General features: G+C 42.5%; 1 protein-coding gene across 1 annotated transcript in view; it reads right to left on the bottom strand.

Annotated features, from left to right (window-relative positions):
- The window catches only part of LOC144767767 (killer cell lectin-like receptor subfamily B member 1B allele A), a 231,582-nt gene that overhangs the window by 26,387 nt on the left and 184,442 nt on the right, over window positions 1–20,753 (bottom strand). Inside the window, exon 6 of the mRNA XM_078651149.1 lies at window positions 20,454–20,617. Within this exon, the coding sequence (XP_078507275.1) occupies window positions 20,454–20,617 (164 nt within the window). The remainder of the gene's footprint in view (window positions 1–20,453; window positions 20,618–20,753) is intronic.

Consider the following 20,753-nt stretch of genomic DNA (forward strand, 5'->3'; position numbering starts at 1 on the left):
CGCCAAGAACTCCGCGGTAATGAAACGGAGTTCATTGGAGCGGCAGCCAGAGCACGCCATACAGCTTTGAATATCGGTAAGCGTTAGTTTGTAACTGAGCGTTAACATAATCTACCCGAGTTGGGATCATGAACCTATGCATTTAAATAACAGCGTGCGGAATTACTACAGTTGAGAACACCGCATTTCACTAATATCCTGTGAGTCTTAGTTTAACCATCTTACTAAGCCCGCCTCCCGAGTTACGTTATATGCGCAGCACCTCCTTTAGTATTGAGAGCTCAGTAACGCGCACTAGACCCGTTTACCGGTGATTTAAATAGTTGCTCTGTACTTGCACGGTTTGATATGTACAAGTCACGTTCAATATGCAAACAGATTTAAACTATATGAATTGGGCAAATAGATTAGTATACATTGTTAGATTTTGAGTATCTTTTACACAGTATGTTTTGGGTGGTGAGAGGAAGGTAGTACTAATGACCTCCATTTCTGATCCACAGATCCCTTGACAAAGGCGCTACCGCGCCGAAATGCATTGGGAGGCTACCCCTTGTTGAAATGAATATGAAAGTTATATTGATGTGAAATCATGAAAATTTCGAAATGATGTGAATTAACATCAAGGACTGATATTTAAATCGTCAATGATGACAAAAATTAAACTCTTTGAAAAGATAAACAAAATTGTAGTCAATTAATTGCTGGAGTCCCAGCCCATACTTGTGCCCACGGAGACAAGCCGAATAGAGTCTTGCTTTATTTGTTTGGATATTTTACTCCTGAGTGGGGAGTTAACCCTGGAGCACAGTGAACTACATCACATAGGTATTTAAGGACAGCAGTGCTCAAACTTATCTTTCTTTTGATTATTTGCAACCTACTCACAGGTTTGAAGCACGCCAATAAACAAGATGCAATACGATGAAATAGCCCACATGACTGAAAGTCGGGCAGATACATTTGCATTTGATGAAGATGCTAGCACACGTATTTATTCATTAATTGAAGAGGACACTACCGAATTCGCCACCAAAAAATCTAAAGAACAACACATCAGACAGATGCTATATCTAACAAGAAAAACGATCAACCAGCGTCTTCATGCAAGCACCATGATTAAATATCATAAAGCTCAACGGATTCCTAGGGGACTCAGGATCCCTCTGAAACCATCCCTATGTAAGAACAGCAAACCGTTTGTTGAAAGATGGTATGCTATATTAAACAAATGCAGTTTAGATTTGATTTGACTTATTATAGAAGAATTATCTAAGATTCTTGAAGAATTAAATATGGAAATCAATTCAGTGAAAGAAGAGTTGAGCAAACTTATGACTGCAGATGAAATAGATAAAACATTGGAGGACATCAAACAACAATTAGCAAAACATGCGGAAGAAGTCAATGAGCGCAAAATTAGAAAGTATCGCAGAGATACCCTGGACTACAAGGTGAATGAAGTATATTCTTGGGCGGAAGTATACGTCAAAAGACGCCAAACGAAAGGATATACTTCACAAACAGATACCTCCTCCACAGGGAGCGAAACATCGGAACAGAACAAAACACGAACAAAAGAGATTCCAACTACATCTACTGAGAAGCCTTTTTTAGAGGTAGGCCAAGATATAAGGGAAGACCCAGGAGGAGCCACAGGAACAGGAAAAGAGAAAGGTCCGCCTGTAACGAAACCAACAAACCGGAGGAGGAAATAATGACAAGACAATTTGACGAAGAAAACTTGGTAATTAACATATCGAACAAACCCCTAAGTAGGATGGAGATAAAAATGCTACAAAAAGGAACCTCATATATACCCACTACAAGGACTGATACTCTGGAACTTGAAGTAAGTTTGTTCAAATTGACGAGAAAATTACGTTTAAGGAATTTCTATGACAATGTTATAACAGACAAACAAAGTGAAACTCAAGATCAAGATCAACTCAAAGGACTGAAATCTAAAAGTACCTACATGGCCCCCATCAGCCATAAGGCAATAGATTTATTTGAAACTTTATGTAAACAAGACATTCAAAAATTGCAAGTTAGTCACAAAAAACAACACATCAACATACCATCTAGTGAAATCAAGATCATCAAAAACATTAGTCCAGATGAAACTGTAATTTGTCAAAAAGCGGATAAGGGGGGTGCCCTTGTTATTCTAGATCGCATGTACTATGAATCTCAAATCAATGAACATTTAGCTGATACCGACCTATATATGAGATTGCAACAGAATCCCACTAAAGAAATCCAAGAAATACTATCACAGATTCTGATCAAAGCCATGGAAAATGGGGCAATTGTTGAAAAAACTAAACAATTCCTGACCCAAATTGAACCACGCAGCCCTTCGTTTTACATGACTCCCAAAGTACATAAGGACTTGAAGAATCCTCCTTGTAGACCTATAGTTTCCACTTGTAACAGCGTCCATGAACCGATCGGCAAGTTTTTGGATAGATACCTACAACCTTTTGCCAAGGAAGCCAAATCATATATAAAAGACACCACTGACTTTTTAAAGAAACTATCCGCGATTTCAATCACGGAAGAAGAGTCTATAGTCATGGCGACCATTGACGTGAAGGCGTTATACACATCAATCCCCCATCAGTCAGGCCTGGAAGCAGTGGAAAAAGTTCTTTTAAACAGTGACTATGAAGATTATATGAAAATTTTCCTTATGGAACTTTTACATTTCACCTTAATGCATAGTTATTTCAAGTATGGGCAAGAATGGTATGCACAGATGAGTGGAACATCCATGGGAAATGCGGCAGCTCCCACATATGCTAATATATTTATGAGAGATTTTGAAGACACCCACATTTTGAGTCAGGATATTTGGAAGGAGCATATCAAGCTCTATGTGCGATTCATAGACGATATCTTTATCGCCTGGGAAGGCACACAGGAACAATTGCTACCGGAAATAATGAAACTCAACCAAATTAACGATCGGATTCAATTTACTTGGGAAATCAATGAAAAAACTATCAATTTTTTGGATGTAGCAATCACTAGACAAGGGGATAAATTCACCACCGCTTTGTTCAGAAAAAATACAGATCGCAATACCTTACTTAGATATGACAGCTATCACCCACCGTCACTAAAAAGGCACCTACCTTACTCACAACTAATGAGGGTCAAGAGAGTCGTCTCGGAACCGGATAAAGCTGAAGAGCAAATGGATGAAATGATATCACGATTCCAAAGAAGGGGCTACCCCAAGCCCATACTCGATGAAGCCAGACAAAGAATTGATAATGTAACGAGAGAAGAGCTACTGTCCACCACATCCTCCACCAAAGAGTCACGCATCACGTGCGTCAGTAAATTTTCGACATCCAGCCAATCATTCAAAAACATCATTAGAAAGCACTGGTCAATCCTACGTGTGGAGCCTGATTTTAAAGGAGCATTTGCGCAATACCCTCTGTTCGCACATACGAGATCAAGGAACATAGGACAATTATTGAAACCCACAAATAAAAGCATAAGCACCACGAGATACAAGGGAACACAACCGTGTTTAAACTGCCACAATTGTGCCAATATTACCAAAGGTAATACGTTACTACCTCCAGAGTTTAAAGAAAAAATAGACCTAAAGGTAAATGGAACATGTGACACCATGAACGTCATCTACTTGTTAAGTTGCCCATGCCATCTGCATTATGTAGGTCACACAGAACGCAAGCTAAAAGTGAGACTCAACGAGCACAAAAGTAATATTAGAACTAAATTGCTCAAATCTACAGTAGCCACACACTTTATGGAAGCTAAGCATGATATCACCCAACTGAAAGCGTGCATTCTGGAAATTGTGGAGAGACATGAAGGAATAAACAACAAAGCGCAACTTCTCAAGAGAGAAAATCAATGGATTTATCGTTTGCACTCTTTAAAGCCAGGGGGGCTTAATGAAAGAGTGGAACTTCTATGCTATCTATAACCTTTTATAGATATATAATTGTGAAATTTACGAACTGCTTGCTATGTTATACCTGGTTTTTCGATTTATGTCACTTGCCCTTTAATTTTTTTAAGGAATACATATTCCAGCATCCTGTGCGCGCAGGCGTAGCTTACAGTCCGTCCCCCTGACGTTTTGAATATAGTTTCCCGCCAAGAACTCCGCGGTAATGAAACGGAGTTCATTGGAGCGGCAGCCAGAGCACGCCATACAGCTTTGAATAGCGGTAAGCGTTAGTTTGTAACTGAGCGTTAACATAATCTACCCGAGTTGGGATCATGGACCTATGCATTTAAATAACAGCGTGCGGAATTACTACAGTTGAGAACACCGCATTTCACTAATATCCTGTGAGTCTTAGTTTAACCATCTTACTAAGCCCGCCTCCCGAGTTACGTTATATGCGCAGCACCTCCTTTAGTATTGAGAGCTCAGTAACGCGCACTAGACCCATTTACCGGTGATTTAAATAGTTGCTCTGTACTTGCACGGTTTGATATGTACAAGTCACGTTCAATATGCAAACAGATTTAAACTGTATGAATTGGGCAAATAGATTAGTATACATTGTTAGATTTTGAGTATCTTTTACACAGTATGTTTTGGGTGGTGAGAGGAAGGTAGTACTAATGACCTCCATTTCTGATCCACAGATCCCTTGACAAAGGCGCTACCGCGCCGAAATGCATTGGGAGGCTACCCCTTGTTTTAATGAATATGAAAGTTATATTGATGTGAAATCATGAAAATTTCGAAATGATGTGAATTAACATCAAGGACTGATATTTAAATCGTGAATGATGAGAAAAATTAAACTCCTTGAAAAGATAAACAAAATTATAGTCAATTAATTGTTGGAGTCCCAGCCCATACTTGTGCCCACGGAGACAAGCCGAATAGAGTCTTGCTTTACTTGTGGAGGACTCCTCACCGCTAGAGGGCAGAGTATTAGATGAACTCTTGCCAAAGAAAGTTATATCACTAATTTAATGGAAGATTATCTGAACCTCCCCAGACATATTAGTGAAATTAAGAGTTAAGTGGGTAACAGATGTGGGACTATTAGAGGAAGGAAAATGAGTGGAAGGGTTATGAGCCCCCCACATGGTGTTGATTCAGTTGATACAATAAGTATCCTGCCCTGATCATACTACAACAAAATAGCACACAAAGAGTGGGAAAAGTGATGCCAGATGTCTGCAGTAGGGGATATGGTCAAGCGGGGAGTTTTGTACACATAGGCAGTAGCAGTAAGGCATTACTGAGAACGGTAAGGGAATGTCTCGATACAGTAACAGGAGTGCACAAAGAAGATGCTGCTAAACTCAACTAATGGGGAGAAGGAGGCCCAACAAAATACAACAAAATATTTATAGTGTAGGGATTGATGGCAGCAAAATGTAATGTAGTGAGACAGTGGGGTGAGTAATCCACCCGACTTACATTCCTAGAAGAATTATATTGAGTGGTGCATGCTAGGTGTAAGACAAGTGTATGAGGAATTGGGTTGTTCGTTGACTGGCGTGTGAGCCCTGGTCAAGCAACAGCCACATTCCCTTGCAGGGTGAAACCCAAAAAGTCTAAATTAACCTGTGCTTTACCGTGGGTAGGTTGGCAACGGAAGCAGCCAGGTTTAAGTTAGAGACAAATTGTAAAGTATGTATACTGCACACAAAGAGTAGTAAAGTGAAAACACAACACAAGAAAAATCCCAAACCAATTTAGAAAATTAGAGTAAATTCCAATTAACTATTTGACCCCAAAAGCACAAATCCAATCAGTAGAACCAGAGTTATGAATTTTCTAAAGCTTTCAGTACAAGCTAGCACCTAACAAGTCGAAGCTCCAGCGCGGACAGCCAGTTGTGCGAGTCCAGAGTCAAAGTTGAAAAATATGGCATGCAGCGATGGAGTGTGGTTCTGATACGAGGAGTGGATTGAGCCTATTCAGCGCTTACCTTCAGACTTAGAAGAAATTCTGAGAAAAAGTGTCTGAGAGGGTAAAAATTCAGCGGGGAAAGACTTCAGGCAGTGTCCTAGAAGGGAGCGTCATCGTTAGATGGCCTTGAGTTCAAGCCATGGGGACGATTTCTCATTCAGACTTTGGGGCTCATTACGATGGCGGTAAAACTGCCACTAGCAGCCTGACGGTGGCGGTTTTACCGCCATCTCAAAGCACATTTCGGCCACCAGATTACGATGGAAGGCAGTATGCTGGTGGACGCACAGGTCCACCACAGGCAATCGTTACGATTGCCTGGCAGACCCACCCTGCATCTATAAAATGGTAGCGGTGCCTAGCAGGCACCGCTACCAAGGTATCTTTAGCACCACTACCAAGGGTCCAGGATTGGTGGGGCAATTCTTGGGGATGCAGGACTTACACAGGCTGGGTCCAGGTGAACTTCAAGTTGGTGGAACTCTTTTATGACCCTGTGACTCTGAGCCGTAAGCCAGAAAATTAGCCCTTGGAAACACTTCTGGAAATCCTGTTGCCAGTGACATGCAGGGCTGGCCTCTGATGGTTCAAGACAGGCTCCAGGCAGCAAAGCAGTCCTTCCAGGACCAGCAGCAGCCTGGCAGATTGCACAGCAGGTCACAGCAGCAGGCAGGTCTCTGAAAGTCCTTCCACAGGTCCAATAGTGAACTTAAGAGTGGGTCTAAGGTTCTATTTTTACACCCCACACCATTTTTCTACAAGGTGGAAGAAGCTTCTAGAAAGGTTCTTTGAAGTACATGGAATATCCAGACTTCCCTACCCTGTCTCAAAGCTGGCTGTAGTGACAATGCAGGGCAAATAGGCCCTGTGTGTGAAGGCACAGCACAGTCCGCCCCCTATTCTGCCATCAGATGGCATATTGAGACACACCTAATCCCTCTATTGTGTGACTGTCTTTGGGAGGGGAGTCATGAATTCTAACTGTCAGCTACATCCAGTCATTTGACACAAGACAGGCTACAAGGTACAGGGAATGAAAATGTCAGATTTCTAAAAGTGGCATTTTAAAAATTGTAAAGAAAAACCCAACTTTACTATTAAAAAGGGGTTTTCATTAACATTCCAAAGACACCAAACATGAGATAGCTACCTGCTCCTAATTAAGAATTACAGCTTATTAAATGTAATAAGGAATCCCAAATGGTATCCTATTGGAGGGGTTGCCTAACAGTAGTTAAAAGCAAATTTCTGAGTTTTTCACTACCAGAACATGTAAAAGTACATGTTCTACCTTTAAATACACAGCACCCTGCCCTGTGGGCTACCTAGGGCCTACCTTAGGGGTGAGTTATATGTAACAAAAGGGGAGTTTAAGGCTTGACAAGGGGGTTTAAATGCCAAGTCTACATGGTAGTCCTACATTCAGGATGCAATGGCAGGCCTGGGACATGTTTTAGGGTGATACTTAAGTGGGTGGCGCACTAAGTGGTGCAGGTCCACTGGTAGAATTGAATTTACAGGCCCTGAGTATATGGAATACCACTCTACAAGGGACTTATAAGTAAATTAAATATGCTAATTAGGTATATAACAATCATGTTATGAGGATATTGTTAGGGGAATTAAGCACAAGCACTTTAGCACTGGTTAGATGTGGCAAAGTACAGAGAGTCATATGACCAACAAAAACAAATATCAGCAAAAATTCGAGATAAGTAGGCATTTTAAAAACTATGAGAAAATAAAAAGTTTATAATAATGTTCAGAATGAAAGTGTAGGCCTTAATGACAAATTATGTGTTTAAATACACACATTGCAGTAGGCAACCATATTTACTCATATTAAGCCTCAAATGGCTGAAGCAACATTGCCTGACAAACTGACTTGACTAGACAATGATTAACATGGTTAAAATATTTTTTCCTCGACCTTTCCATGAACATGTTTCATAGTGAATAATTGTTGCTTAAATGCTTTCATCTAATTGTACAAATGTTTCTTCTTATACAATGATTGCTGCTAACAAATAAATACGTTTTGGAATTTAGAATGACATAGAGGTGAAAATCCCACATGGGAAAGTCGTTTTTAAACAAGAAAGTGTATTACGAATAGACAAGATGTAACTGCTAGATTATAAGAAATAAACCACGTTGAAAGCTGCTATGTAGAAGCAATTGTGTTTTCAAATCTTAGACAAGAGTGATCCTATTCCCATAAAAGATGATTGGCTGACTGAAGAGAGAAGAAAACCACAAGCTGCAACAATGATAAAATGTGTAGTCTATAATAGTGCATGTTCCTAGAGCAGTCCAAGACTTTTTTTATCCAGGCACTTACTAGACACTCTCTGCAGAGACTTGTGGGGAGACTTTTACTAACAGATGCTTGGGCCATTTTTCCCTCATATTGGTTTGAGACTCTACTGAGTTTCCTGAACCTCTTTTTTAGGTTAGTTCTGCTCCGATACATTACTTGATTTATTGAGCTGACTTGTCATGCTAAAGCTTTATGCTTTTTGTCTCAGTCTCATGAAAGGGAACTCTTTTGGATTCTGACTGCCACATTTTCCCTGCTTCATACAATAGGGAATTTTTCCCTATATGGAACATGCCTAATGCATTTTATTCTGAGTTTTATTGACCAGTATTGATTATTTATTTCTGTTCATATTCGATAATTTAGATTGATAAGAATTAACTTGTGACCTTAACAAAGATGATTTACTAAATGATTGCATTAATAAAACCCTTAAACTCACTTTATTGACTGAAAATAGATTAGAGATTATGATTATAATTTATGTGATGGACATCTCCTGATCTTCTCTAAAACAACGGCAAAGATCCATGGCTTCAGTTAGAAACAGCAGCTGGGGTTAGGATGATGCTGGTAAACCAAGATTTTTAATTGGAAATAATCCCTGCCGCTCCAGCACACCCATGAGTGGAAATCTTTTTCCAGCACAGAACAGAAGGGCCTCCTTCATCTCATTGGTCAAGGGAGACATCAAGCTACACTGTTAAGGTTTGTTGAGTTATTGTTGTACATTAGATTATCTCCTTGCATCTGCTCAGCCTGTATGAATGTGATGTCAGTGTAGAATGTTGAATGTTGGATGACAGAGTGAATAGAATGTTAGTGTGTCTGGAGTGTATGTGGAATGACAGTTTAGCTGTGTGTGCTGAGCTACTAATTACATCTTGTTACCATCTTACATGAATAAAGGAACATCAAGAAACCACTTGACTATCCATCATTTATTATGTACGACAGTTATCTTACTAAAGTTCACATCCAATGTTACAATATCAGCAATTTTCTCTTGCCCCTCTGAAGACTTGTGTTCTCCCAATGTTTTTAACATGTGTTACTACTCTATTCTCTTTCAATGATTTCTAGCCTTTAAGTTCTTCATGTCCCCACACTTCATTGCAGTGAATCGTACTAATGTTCGTAAAAATATTTTACTTGACAGTAATACTTTCAAGCAGCTGCACTCCAGTTGTCAGTCCTTTGTAGCAAAACCCTTTTATAATGTGTTGTGACATTTTAAGTTATCTCAAGAACTAAACAAATAACACATTGGCCTTTTCCTGTATCATGGATGCATTGTCAGCTTTGTCTGCTCATGTGTCACTGATGCCTTATCAGCTCTGCCTCCACCTCCTGTATCACTGGTGCCGTACCAGCTCTGCCTCCTCCTGTATCCCTGGTGCTGTCATATAGCTACTGTATATCTTTATAATGTGTTAAGTTAGCATAGGCTCATTAAATGTTTAAACGCCATTTTTCCTTTTGCTGCTTCTGCACACAACACTTAATTGTTGATTTAGCTTTCAACCTAGTAGTTTGTTGTGGTTTACATGAGAATAATATGTTATTACTCTGATATCAGCTTTGCTTAATAAACTATGTCTGTACAGAGAGTGCTGAAGCTTCAGGAACAACACAATACAGAATTGTTATGAGGTCTGATCTTCGTGCCTTCATAGACATAACATAAGTGCAGCTTCTGCCAACTTTGGGCTTGAGGCAGGTTTTTATATTGCTTCGCTTGAGGCACAAAAACACACTTGATGCTGTTCACATGCAGAGAGAGCTGGTGTATGCTGATGTGATCCCTTCATTCTAGGACACTGAGGTATGGGCCCACCCTAATTCAACCCAAAGAGACCTTCTTAGCTATTAATATAATATGCGAGTTAGGGAGGGTGAGAAATAAGTGTTGTTAACCCTTATTAATTTACAGCATGGTAACATGCTGTCACCGTTCGCTTTCTATGGAGTAGTAACTATGCTTGTAGCTTTGTTGTTGATAATATGTTTACTTGTATTATCTAAGATACTGCGCCTGAGAAGACGGCATTAGTAAATAAACATTTCAAATGCTCACGTGTTCTTCTTTACTCCATGTTCTGGTTTGAAATGATTGTATAACGAAAGAGTGCTCATGTGTTCCACGTAACCTGAGGTTGGTGAGTTCATGTTCTGGTTTGTCTAAACATTGGGAGTTGGTTATGACCAATGAGACACTGTAGCTAGCTCGGTAAGGGGTTTGTTGGGTACTAAGGTGAGTTTTGGGTCACCCTAATTCGCTGAGGTTCCAATCCTCTGTGCACAGTTCTGTGGGAGAACAGAAACCCTGCTACATGGCGCCCGTACGTTGGTGGTCTTATATCATGGCACTCGAGTAGTATATCGTTCAAACCTTAACCCCTTCACTGTCGTTTCCGGAAGACGGTGGTGTCGGTGAAACCTACCTGTTTTTTGAAATAGGTCTTTATTCAAGCTTGATTCTTTCTAAACGGTTTCCTTAAATTACTACCCAGTTGTGCTACAAAGTTCCCTTTGTTTTTTCAGTAGTTCCGGTGGAATCATGGCTGTAGCCATTGCGCAGCATAGTCGCATTGCGGTGCGCAACCATTTACAAACTTACAAAGTCCCTTTGGAAGGCATGGCTGTGATTTTGGTGGTGTGTGCAGATCCGGCGTACTCTTTCGAGCTTTTTTACTCGTGGGTCACATTTCCGGAGGTGGACGCGAATTCTCAAGTGTTCCTCCACTACACACCCTCCCCTGTACCGGCTGAATATACTCCGTACAGGGCACTGGAAATACCTATTGATCATTGGCAGCATCGCGTTTGGTTTGATGGCGCCCTCCCCCACTCTTTGTCCGCTGCGAGGTTAGGTCCACTGTCCATTCCAGGTACAAATTGGCCTGCTTTGGGTGGCTTCACCCCGCACCCGAATCACGGCGCTTGTCCCCTTGCGGATATTCGCAGACTACATGTTGTCTCGATTGCTGTGATTCGTGCATTAGTGCAATACATAGGTCGTCATCTCCCGGGTGGTCCCCCGGGGGGTCCGGCCGTTCAAACGGAACGTGGTGGTTTACGGCTCAATCCGGTTATGGTAAATTCGGTTTTTGGTCAACGCCCTGATAATAAAGATGATTTTCCTTTTTGGCTGGCCGAGAAATTTGACCAACTGGAAGCCGTGTTTCCAAATTCTACTCCTGCTGATAAACATAGAATGTTGACGATTACTTTACCTAAGGATATCACTCCCGAACTCGTTGACTGTGTACGTTGGGGTAAAACGTTTGCGGCTGTTTATGCGAGGTGTTTCGGCACCCCATCTATTGCTGTACTGCCTACGATCATAATACGTGTTCAGGATGATCACGATCCGGAGGCAGCGGTTGAATTGGGTATGCGCCTGTGTGGTTCTTTTGAGATTGTAAGTGATCTCATACTCTCCAACATCAAGGGAGATGCTGTGAACTTCCAGGTTTTTAATGCATTGGCGGCGTTACCCGATGCCGAAAAGCCCCGCCAGTTGGCGAAGATTGTGGTGGCCGCTTATAAAACTATCGGTCGCATAAGTAAGGGTTTGAAGTACTTCGCGGTTAAGGAGAAGAAACAACCACAAGTGCAATTTGCTGCGGCAGATGTACAACCAAAGTCCAAAAAACAGAATTGGCCTCAGAAACAGAAACAGGGGAAGCAACAACAGCAGACTCAGGAATCATATCCTGCATCACAGGTTCCTGCGCCGGCTGACAAAGTTTATGATTTGCGCGATCGCGCGATGATTAAATCACCTGATCGATTTCAGGTTTCTGATCAACGCTCTCCTCGTTCCTTTCAGGACTCATCGGCCCCGAAGACCGGTGGAGGAGGAGGAGGACGGGGACGTGGTGGCCAACAAGGACGTGGCCAGCCCCGCCAGACAGAAGGCGCTTGGAAGCAGGAGGATTCTACGCCAAAGAGACCGCAGTTTGCGAAAAAGAAAGTCGCAGCCTTAATAGCGCATCGATATGCCACAGATAGTGAGAATGCGGCTTCGGAATCTGACGTGGGCTCTGACCTTGCTGGACAGCGCGGCGGAGATAACCATAGTCAGAGAGACGCTGCGTCCACTACTGAGGGTGACAGCGACTGATGTCTACGTTGTGATAGAAACAGCAGATACGAGACTTGCTCCCCCTGAAAGACTTTATGAAATTGTCCTGTTAATTGAAGGTGACATACAGCGTACCGTAAAAGGGGTATTTTGGGAAAATCTGTCTTCTACGTATGATATTTTGCTTTCGGAGGCTGACTGGCCCCCACCTTTTGTGCTCACGGCGCCGCGAGGGGAGGAGGTAATCCTCCCCAGTTTCGCGAACACTGTCTCGAAAGAGCATGCGCAGCATTTTGCAGAAGAGTGGGCTCGGGCTCTCGCACCGGCTCTGTACCGTAACCAATGTGGTTGGGATAAATTGTCGCCTTGCCACGAAATTCCGTTGCGGTCTCAGCCACAGCCTCAACCTCAATATCCCATTCGGCGTGAAGCCAAAGCATCCGTCGCGGAAATCCCTGAACAATTAGAATATCAGGGAGTTATTGAAACTTGTGTGTCACCGATGAATAATCCTATTTTTACTGTGACCAAGCCTGACAGATCATATCGTTTGGTATTGGATTACCGGCATTTGAACTCGCATTGCCGTAACTGCGCAGTACAGAATACTCACGGCTCTGCCCTTGTGGATAGTCTCGTGCGTAAGCATTTTAAGACAACGCTTGACATATCCAACGGTTTCTATGCCCACAGATTGGACAGCTTTAGCTCCCAATGGACCAGTTTTACGAGCGCTGGGGTCCAAAAACAATTCCGGCGTCTCCCAATGGGCTATAAGAATAGTTCAGGTATATTTACCGCTCGCATTGTCTCTATTCTGGAGGCACTCCACCCAGATGCATGTTCGTATGTGGATGACATATATCTCACAGGCGACGATATTTGGGAGCATCTGTGTCGTGTATATTCTGTTATTTGTAACTTTGCAGACATGGGTTACAAATTTAACTTTGCAAAATCGCACATTGCTGAGCACACAGTGTTGTTTTTGGGCTATGAGCTCAACAATGAAGGTAGAGGTTTGGCTCCTCACTTCTTGGAGAAGTGCGCACAGTTGCACGCTCCTACTACACTGAAAAAATTATAGTCTTTGCTGGGTTTTTTAAATTTCGGAAGGACATACATTCCGGAATATGCCCAGCGTATCAAGCCTTTGTATGCTTTGATACAACCACATTTTTCGAAATCATGCTGGCTGCCTGAGCATTCAGCCATTTTGCAATCCTTGCAGGCTGATTTGCTCACTTCTAAGTTCTTACTGACTCGTGACAACCATACCAACCTGGTGATAAGAATAATACCAGGGACAGTGGGTTTCACGTACCTCACTTTTACTATTGCTTACAAGTCACACTTGTACACTTCGGCTGAGATGCGGTTTCCCACTGTGGAAAAGGTTTTAACAGCTGTACAGATGGCTATTCTTAAAGAACGGGCTCTGTCACAAGGGAAACGCATGTTGGTTGTAACACCCTGTCCTCATTTGGAGGCAGTCACGAAAGCCAGTGTACCAAATTCAAAAGCTTTGCACCCTTGGTGGATTCAGTGGGCTGCGTCCTTGACGTCCACGGATGTCACGTTTATTTTTGACGCCTCGTTGCAGTTGCAGGAGTACTTGCAGTATGAGTTTGTTCACCCTGCTCCTCTAGCTATGCGACCTTTGGAGGACTTCCATTGCATCATTTACACTGATGGTTCGGCGCAGGTTGCGCATGGCTCTAAACATGCCTACGTTTCCGCATGCGCCATTGTGGTAGGTGCTATGTTGAACGATGAGTTTATATCCAGGGAAGTGCACACGTTGCCGCTTGGAGATTGCACCGCACAATTGGCAGAGCTTCGTGCTCTTTTACTAGCGTTGGAGTACGCAGATCCTAGTGTTACTACTCTTATTGTAAGTGATTCTTTCTACTGTGTCCAGTCTTACAATGAAAACTTGTTCTTTTGGATTCAGAATGACTTTCGTGATTCCAAGGGTAGCACAATAAAACATAAATTGATCTGGGTTCGGGTGGCAGAGCTTAAGGCTTCGTTGCCGCTCGTTTTTGTAATTCATACTCTTGGCCATCAGCGTGTGGGAGTCCACGCGGTCGGTAACTCGCTTGCTGATGAAGCAGCGAAATCAGCAGTGTCTACATACTTAGTTGCAGCAGTTACACGGTCCAAAAGTAAGATTGATAGTGACATCTTGGCAGCTGTTGCTGCCACTGAGAAGGGAGGTAAACATCCTTCGGGGTTCCCTTCGAAGTACACATACCACTTAAGTCCCGAAAAGGTTCCTTTTGTGAAAATACCTGATGTTGGTGAACGTTTGATTCCCAACGCGGATCGCAGGGCAGACTTGATTACTGCGGCTCATGAAGGTGTGGCGCCTGCGCATGCGGGCGTCTCAGCCACTGTAACTCAATTACAACAACGTTTCTGGTGGCGGGGACTGTACAAACAGACGCGTGATTATGTCCTTCTTTGTGACATATGTCAGCAGATTAAACCTTCGACTGCTGCGCGTCCGCCACAGACTCAGTTGCACATTTCTAATAAACCTCTAGGTTGTGTTTATTTAGATCACTGTGGTCCTTTTTCCTCTGATACTGCGTATAAGTACATCTTAGTTGCAGTTGATTCATGCACACGCTTTGTGTGGGTCTGGCCCCATCGCAGCGCTGATTCACGGACTGTCATTAGAGATTTGCGCATCTTTGTAGGGATTTTTGCCTGTGGTACCTTCCATTCGAATCAGGGTCCGGCTTTCGCCTCTAAGGCGTATAAGGATGCCATGCATTCGATGGGGGTCCAAGTCAAGTTTTCGTCTCCCTACAGACCTGAGGGTAACAGTGTAGTGGAGCGAATGAACCGTAATTTAAAGCAATCTTTGACAGCTCGAGTTATATAAGCTCAACTACATTTACATTTACATTTATAGGCACTGGCAGAAACTGGCTAGCCCACCTCTATGGCGTGCAGCGTGCTCTTGATAATCTCCCTAGAAGGTCTCTGGGTGGGCGGACCCCATACGAAATGCTCTTTGGCATCAAGATGTACGTCCCTGACCTTGACGGTCTAGACTGTGTGGTTCGCGCCACTTCCTTTGACGCAGATGAACATTGCAATGTTTTACAGAATCTACAAAAGACCAGAGACGGTCTTGCAAAGGAACATTTGCCCTCCACGTCGGATGTTGCGTTGCAGATCCCGGTAGTCGGCTGGCTACCCCAAGTTGGAGAACTGGTTCGTGAGAAGATCGATAACAAAAAAGAATTTGGTCCGTCCTATCGAGCTCCGGTTCCAGTCCTTGGAGTGACGGGCACAAGAACAGTCATTTTACCACCGCTTCCTGGTCGTAAGGAAAACAGGTTTATTTCAATTGACAATGTCAAGATACACAGAGTGGCCGATTCTTCTTAGTATGACACCAGCAGTTTCCTGTCCTTCCATTGTGAGAAATTCAGTTGTGCCCACTGCTTTTAATCATGAATCAGAAGTGGCCATTGAATTACCTGCAATTTCCAGTCCTTTATTGAGTACTTTGCCAGGTGCGGATCAAAATGAAATAGACTACACATATCCCACTGATTTGTCCATGCCTGACCTGCAAGCACGTTTAGCCACGGAATCCAGATTTTCATTTGACTCTGTTTCCCTTGCCTCGAAGAAACCCTCTCGTTTTGCAGTTTATGCTACCTTATTCAAAAAACATTTTTTGATTCCCCCTTGGACATATATCTGGCTGGTGCTTTTTTCGATATATCTTTTTATGTCAATTGGTTTTGTGTTTTATTTTTTCCGGTTAGTAAATGGACACTATGTCGAGGAAAGAACATGCATTCGCCATCTCAATCGAACTTTGGCTCCCCTTTCCTCATCGCATTCTGCACATAGACTGAGAAGAGACTTAACATTTGTTAACATCACTGGTTGGCCTGTCCTTGATGGGATCGTGTGGGATGCCGTTCGATTTCAAATTCATGGCCCTACGGAAGTTGTTAATGTCCCTAACGTGCTTAGAGTTAATATGGGGGATGTGGTGAAGCAAAACATACGTTCTGATGATTGGGATGTTCAGGCCGTAGAGTCTTTATTTTCTGATTTGAAATACTATGCTGCCTTTGATGCTGAAGATTTATATTTAGAATCTGCTAATTATGGTGATTTATTTTGCTTTCAACATTTTGGCAATCACTTCTTACATAAAACGACATCCAGAAGGAATACTGTGAATTATACACAATGGGAGCATTGTCCGGCTCCTATACAAGGCAGTTCAAGTACTTTTTTGAAAAAGTACACACATTTTACTGACTTCAATCAGTCTAATCCCGAGTCCTTTTATTTCAAAATGACACAGAAGCCTATGTCCAAGGTTAGACTTACCGATACCAAACTATTGTATTCGAAGTCCTTTCTTGATCAGCTGGCTATTGGCGGTTATGAAGTATGGAAGGAAATAATTGACCTAAAATCAGTTTGGGGTTCTAAGGACTGGCAGGTACAAGGCGCTGAGGCTTTGCACCGTGCATGTCTCATCCCTAATCAGATTTTGTTTTTGAATTCTACTATTTCACAAACGACATGCTTTGGATTGGCTACTGCTAAAAAACTAAATTTTCCTTCTATCCCCGAGTTAGAGGAATATTCAGGCTGGAGTAATCATACTCAATTTTCGATTAGAGAATTACAGACCCTATTGCTGAATTCTTCTTTTAACATATCCAGTATAGACCCTGAAGGTTGGCTAGTGTGGCACAAGAGTGCTGATTCGTGCCAGCGCCGTTTTCTGGGTTTGTCTGACGGCTTTGCTCAGGTTAAACCAGATTCACGTTTTGAAACTGGGCATTCTGTCACAACTTACTTTGTGGGTAAATTATGTCAAACTTGGCTGAAGCATTCTAAATTATCTGCAGTAAAATTACATCTTGCAAAACTGAATGATGATGTAGATTTAAATGATTTTGTAAAAGGCCCGGCTAGTGGTAGGTCGAAAAGATGGATATATGCTGTGTACAATGAAATATGGAAAACATCGCAGATTGAGGCTGCAACACGACTTAGGGCTATAGATCAAGCAAATCTAGAGAAAGTCCCTGCAGTGGTAGACAATAGTATTAACATGCTTTCTTCACGCATTTACACTTTAGATAACATTGTGTCTTCTGTAGTGGATATTGTGCATGATGAGGTATCTGTTTTGTACCATGGTCAGAATCAATTACGTTCTATCATGCAATTTGCATGGACCCTGCAAACGCTTAAATCTGGCAAGGTGCCTTGGGGCTACATGAACGTGTCCTCTCTCTTTGCACCCTTTAATTTGACTGACAAACAACGCTTGCTTTCTATGCGAGATGCTTCTTTTTCTATGTTACATATTGAGAAATTGGAATCCTTGCCTTTTTCTGTGGCAGAAGCCTCAGCTGCAACGTGGCTTATCCACGGTCTGTTAACATTACCTTTTGCTTTGTATAAATTTACTAACTGTATGAAATATGTTGCCATAGGTCGCTATGAGCCTTTGGGTAGTGGTTTTCTCCATGAAGTATGGTCCCTTCCTTTCACTTATAGATGTTTGAGGGACGGCCAAGAAGTTTATCTAAATGGGGAGGAATGTACAGAAACTCCAGATCATTCGTTAATGTGTAGACACATACAATTACACGGTTCTTGCAATCAGGACCGACCAAACTTGGCCTGTGTTTTAAAAGGCACTCCTGTACCAGCAATTACCCCGACTTTTACCTTGTTAGGGAATGGAAGTTATTTACTTTTGAATAATGAAGATTGTTGCGGGTTAATTAAAGGTGTAGCTTATGTGGTAACAGTAAGTGAACGTGTCGTTTGCTGCAGAAATGTCCTGTACCCACCCACACATGAAAATAGGGAGGTTTCCATTTGGCCACGCATACCAACCTTGAAGGCAGAGTTCAACGGCATGACTAGACTGAGGGCTCTATTGTCCCAGAAAGAAGTGGCCTTGAGTTCGGCTCGGGAAACTTTCGTGCTTCACATAGCTAACACCCGGACCGAGGTTCAGGCCCTTTTAAATACTGATTTACCGTTGCATTTTGGCGAAATGATACATTCTATCTTTAACGCGTCCTCGACATCTGGGCTAGCGCATTTTTTTTAAAGCAGTTAGCAGCGGCCTTGTGACTTCATTTGAAAAAATATTTGGAGTAATCCCTAGTTTCTTTCATTCCATTTTCTCGAGTCTGTTTGGTGGATTCCCAGTTTTACTGGCACTAGCGGCAGGCGTCCTAGTTGTTCTCTGCTTCCTTAAATATGGATGCCCCACATGTGGAAGAAGCGACCCAGCCTCTGCTGCCGCTGTTTCGCAACCGAATGCTTGAATATTTTGGCACACTGCCGCTTGCGATTTTAAGCACGGCATATGGATTATCGTTTCGATTTTCCTACTTCACCTGTGTCCAGCCTGTGTTTCACTGCCTGAGCTGTGATTTGGATTGGGCCATTGATTTGTGTCTCTGCGGGCCGGTTTCTCCTGGCGTCGATTTTAATCAGCTGATGAGTCCTATCACTACTCACGAGTTGGTTTGTTCTGACGAGAGGATTAATGCAATAGCAGCGGTGCATGGACTAATGGGACCCTGGGATATATTCACGGCATGCGCAGGATTTCTTGGAACTGAGCTTTCTGGAGAACTCACCGAGTTGTCCTCTGATGGTAATAGAGGCTCCGATACTTGGGGAACACGTATGTTCTTTTCCACTTTTGAATTGGATGGCTGAACTGTTTTCTGATGAAGACGGTGATTTCATGCTGGAGGCTGTTGCTGCATATTTTGCTTATACGGTCTTGTCCTAAAAACTTTTCCATAATTTCTTTCCGGATATTTGACTTTCAGCTTGCATATTTTGCGATTTTTCGTACATTGATCAATTTCCCAGTCCTATTGACTTGAGCAAAATATTAAATTTTTTTACAGTACATTCATGGCTCACAGTTCTTGAACTCTGCTTTCATGAAGTTGCCCTTATCTTATCTTATCTTATCCGTCCTCGGATCATGGGGGGGGTGTCATATAGCTACTGTATATCTTTATAATGTGTTAAGTTAGCATAGGCTCATTAAATGTTTAAACGCCATTTTTCCTTTTGCTGCTTCTGCACACAACACTTAATTGTTGATTTAGCTTTCAACCTAGTAGTTCGTTGTGGTTTACATGAGAATAATATGTTATTACTCTGATATCAGCTTTGCTTAATAAACTATGTCTGTACAGAGAGTGCTGAAGCTTCAGGAACAACACGATACAGAATTGTTATGAGGTCTGATCTTCGCGCCTTCATAGACATAACATAAGTGCAGCTTCTGCCAACTTTGGGCTTGAGGCGGGTTTTTATATTGCTTTGCTTGAGGCACAAAAACACACTTGATGCTGTTCGCATGCAGAGAGAGCTGGTGTATGCTGATGTGATCCCTTCATTCTAGGACACTGAGGTATGGGCCCGCCCTAATTCAACCCAAAGAGACCTTCTTAGCTATTAATATAATATGCGAGTTAGGGAGGGTGAGAAATAAGTGTTGTTAACCCTTATTAATTTACAGCATGGTAACATGCTGTCACCGTTCGCTTTCTATGGACTAGTAACTATGCTTGTAGCTTTGTTGTTGATAATATGTTTACTTGTATTATCTAAGATACTGCGCCTGAGAAGACGGCATTAGTAAATAAACATTTCAAATGCTCACGTGTTCTTCTTTACTCCATGTTCTGGTTTGAAATGATTGTATAACGAAAGAGTGCTCATGTGTTCCACGTAACCTGAGGTTGGTGAGTTCATGTTCTGGTTTGTCTAAACATTGGGAGTTGGTTATGACCAATGAGACACTGTAGCTAGCTCGGTAAGGGGTTTGTTGGGTACTAAGGTGAGTTTTGGGTCACCCTAATTCGCTGAGGTTCCAATCCTCTGTGCACAGTTCTGTGGGAGAACAGAAACCCTGCTACAGTGCCTTACCAGCTCTCCCTGCTCCTGTATCACTGATGCCTTACCAGCTCTGCCTCCTCCTGTATCACTGGTGCCTTACAAGCTTTCCCTGCTCCTTTATCACTGATGCCTTACCAGCTCTGCCTGCTCCTATACCACTGATGCCTTACCAGCTCGTCCTTGTTCTCAATCACCACCAGGCGCGAGCCCCTGGAGGAGCAGTCTTCATGGCTTTTACTCCAGTCTTTCTCATCTGTTATTTCTGGGAAGTAATAGCACATCCGCCCACGCTGATGCCAGTGCAGAGGACAAGATGATGTAGGGTGAGCTAAGGCTGGAAGAAGAAATTAAATGAATCTTTACTGGGGATTTCAATTATTGACAAAAAAAGATGAACAGCTTGTCCTTGGTTTTCAAAAGTATTATTTGCTCACAGTGCCGGCTACTGGCAGGTCTAATTCGGGCCGTTC

This window comes from Lissotriton helveticus, chromosome 7 (genome assembly GCF_964261635.1).
Source record: "Lissotriton helveticus chromosome 7, aLisHel1.1, whole genome shotgun sequence".
Taxonomy (NCBI): Eukaryota; Metazoa; Chordata; class Amphibia; order Caudata; family Salamandridae; genus Lissotriton; species Lissotriton helveticus.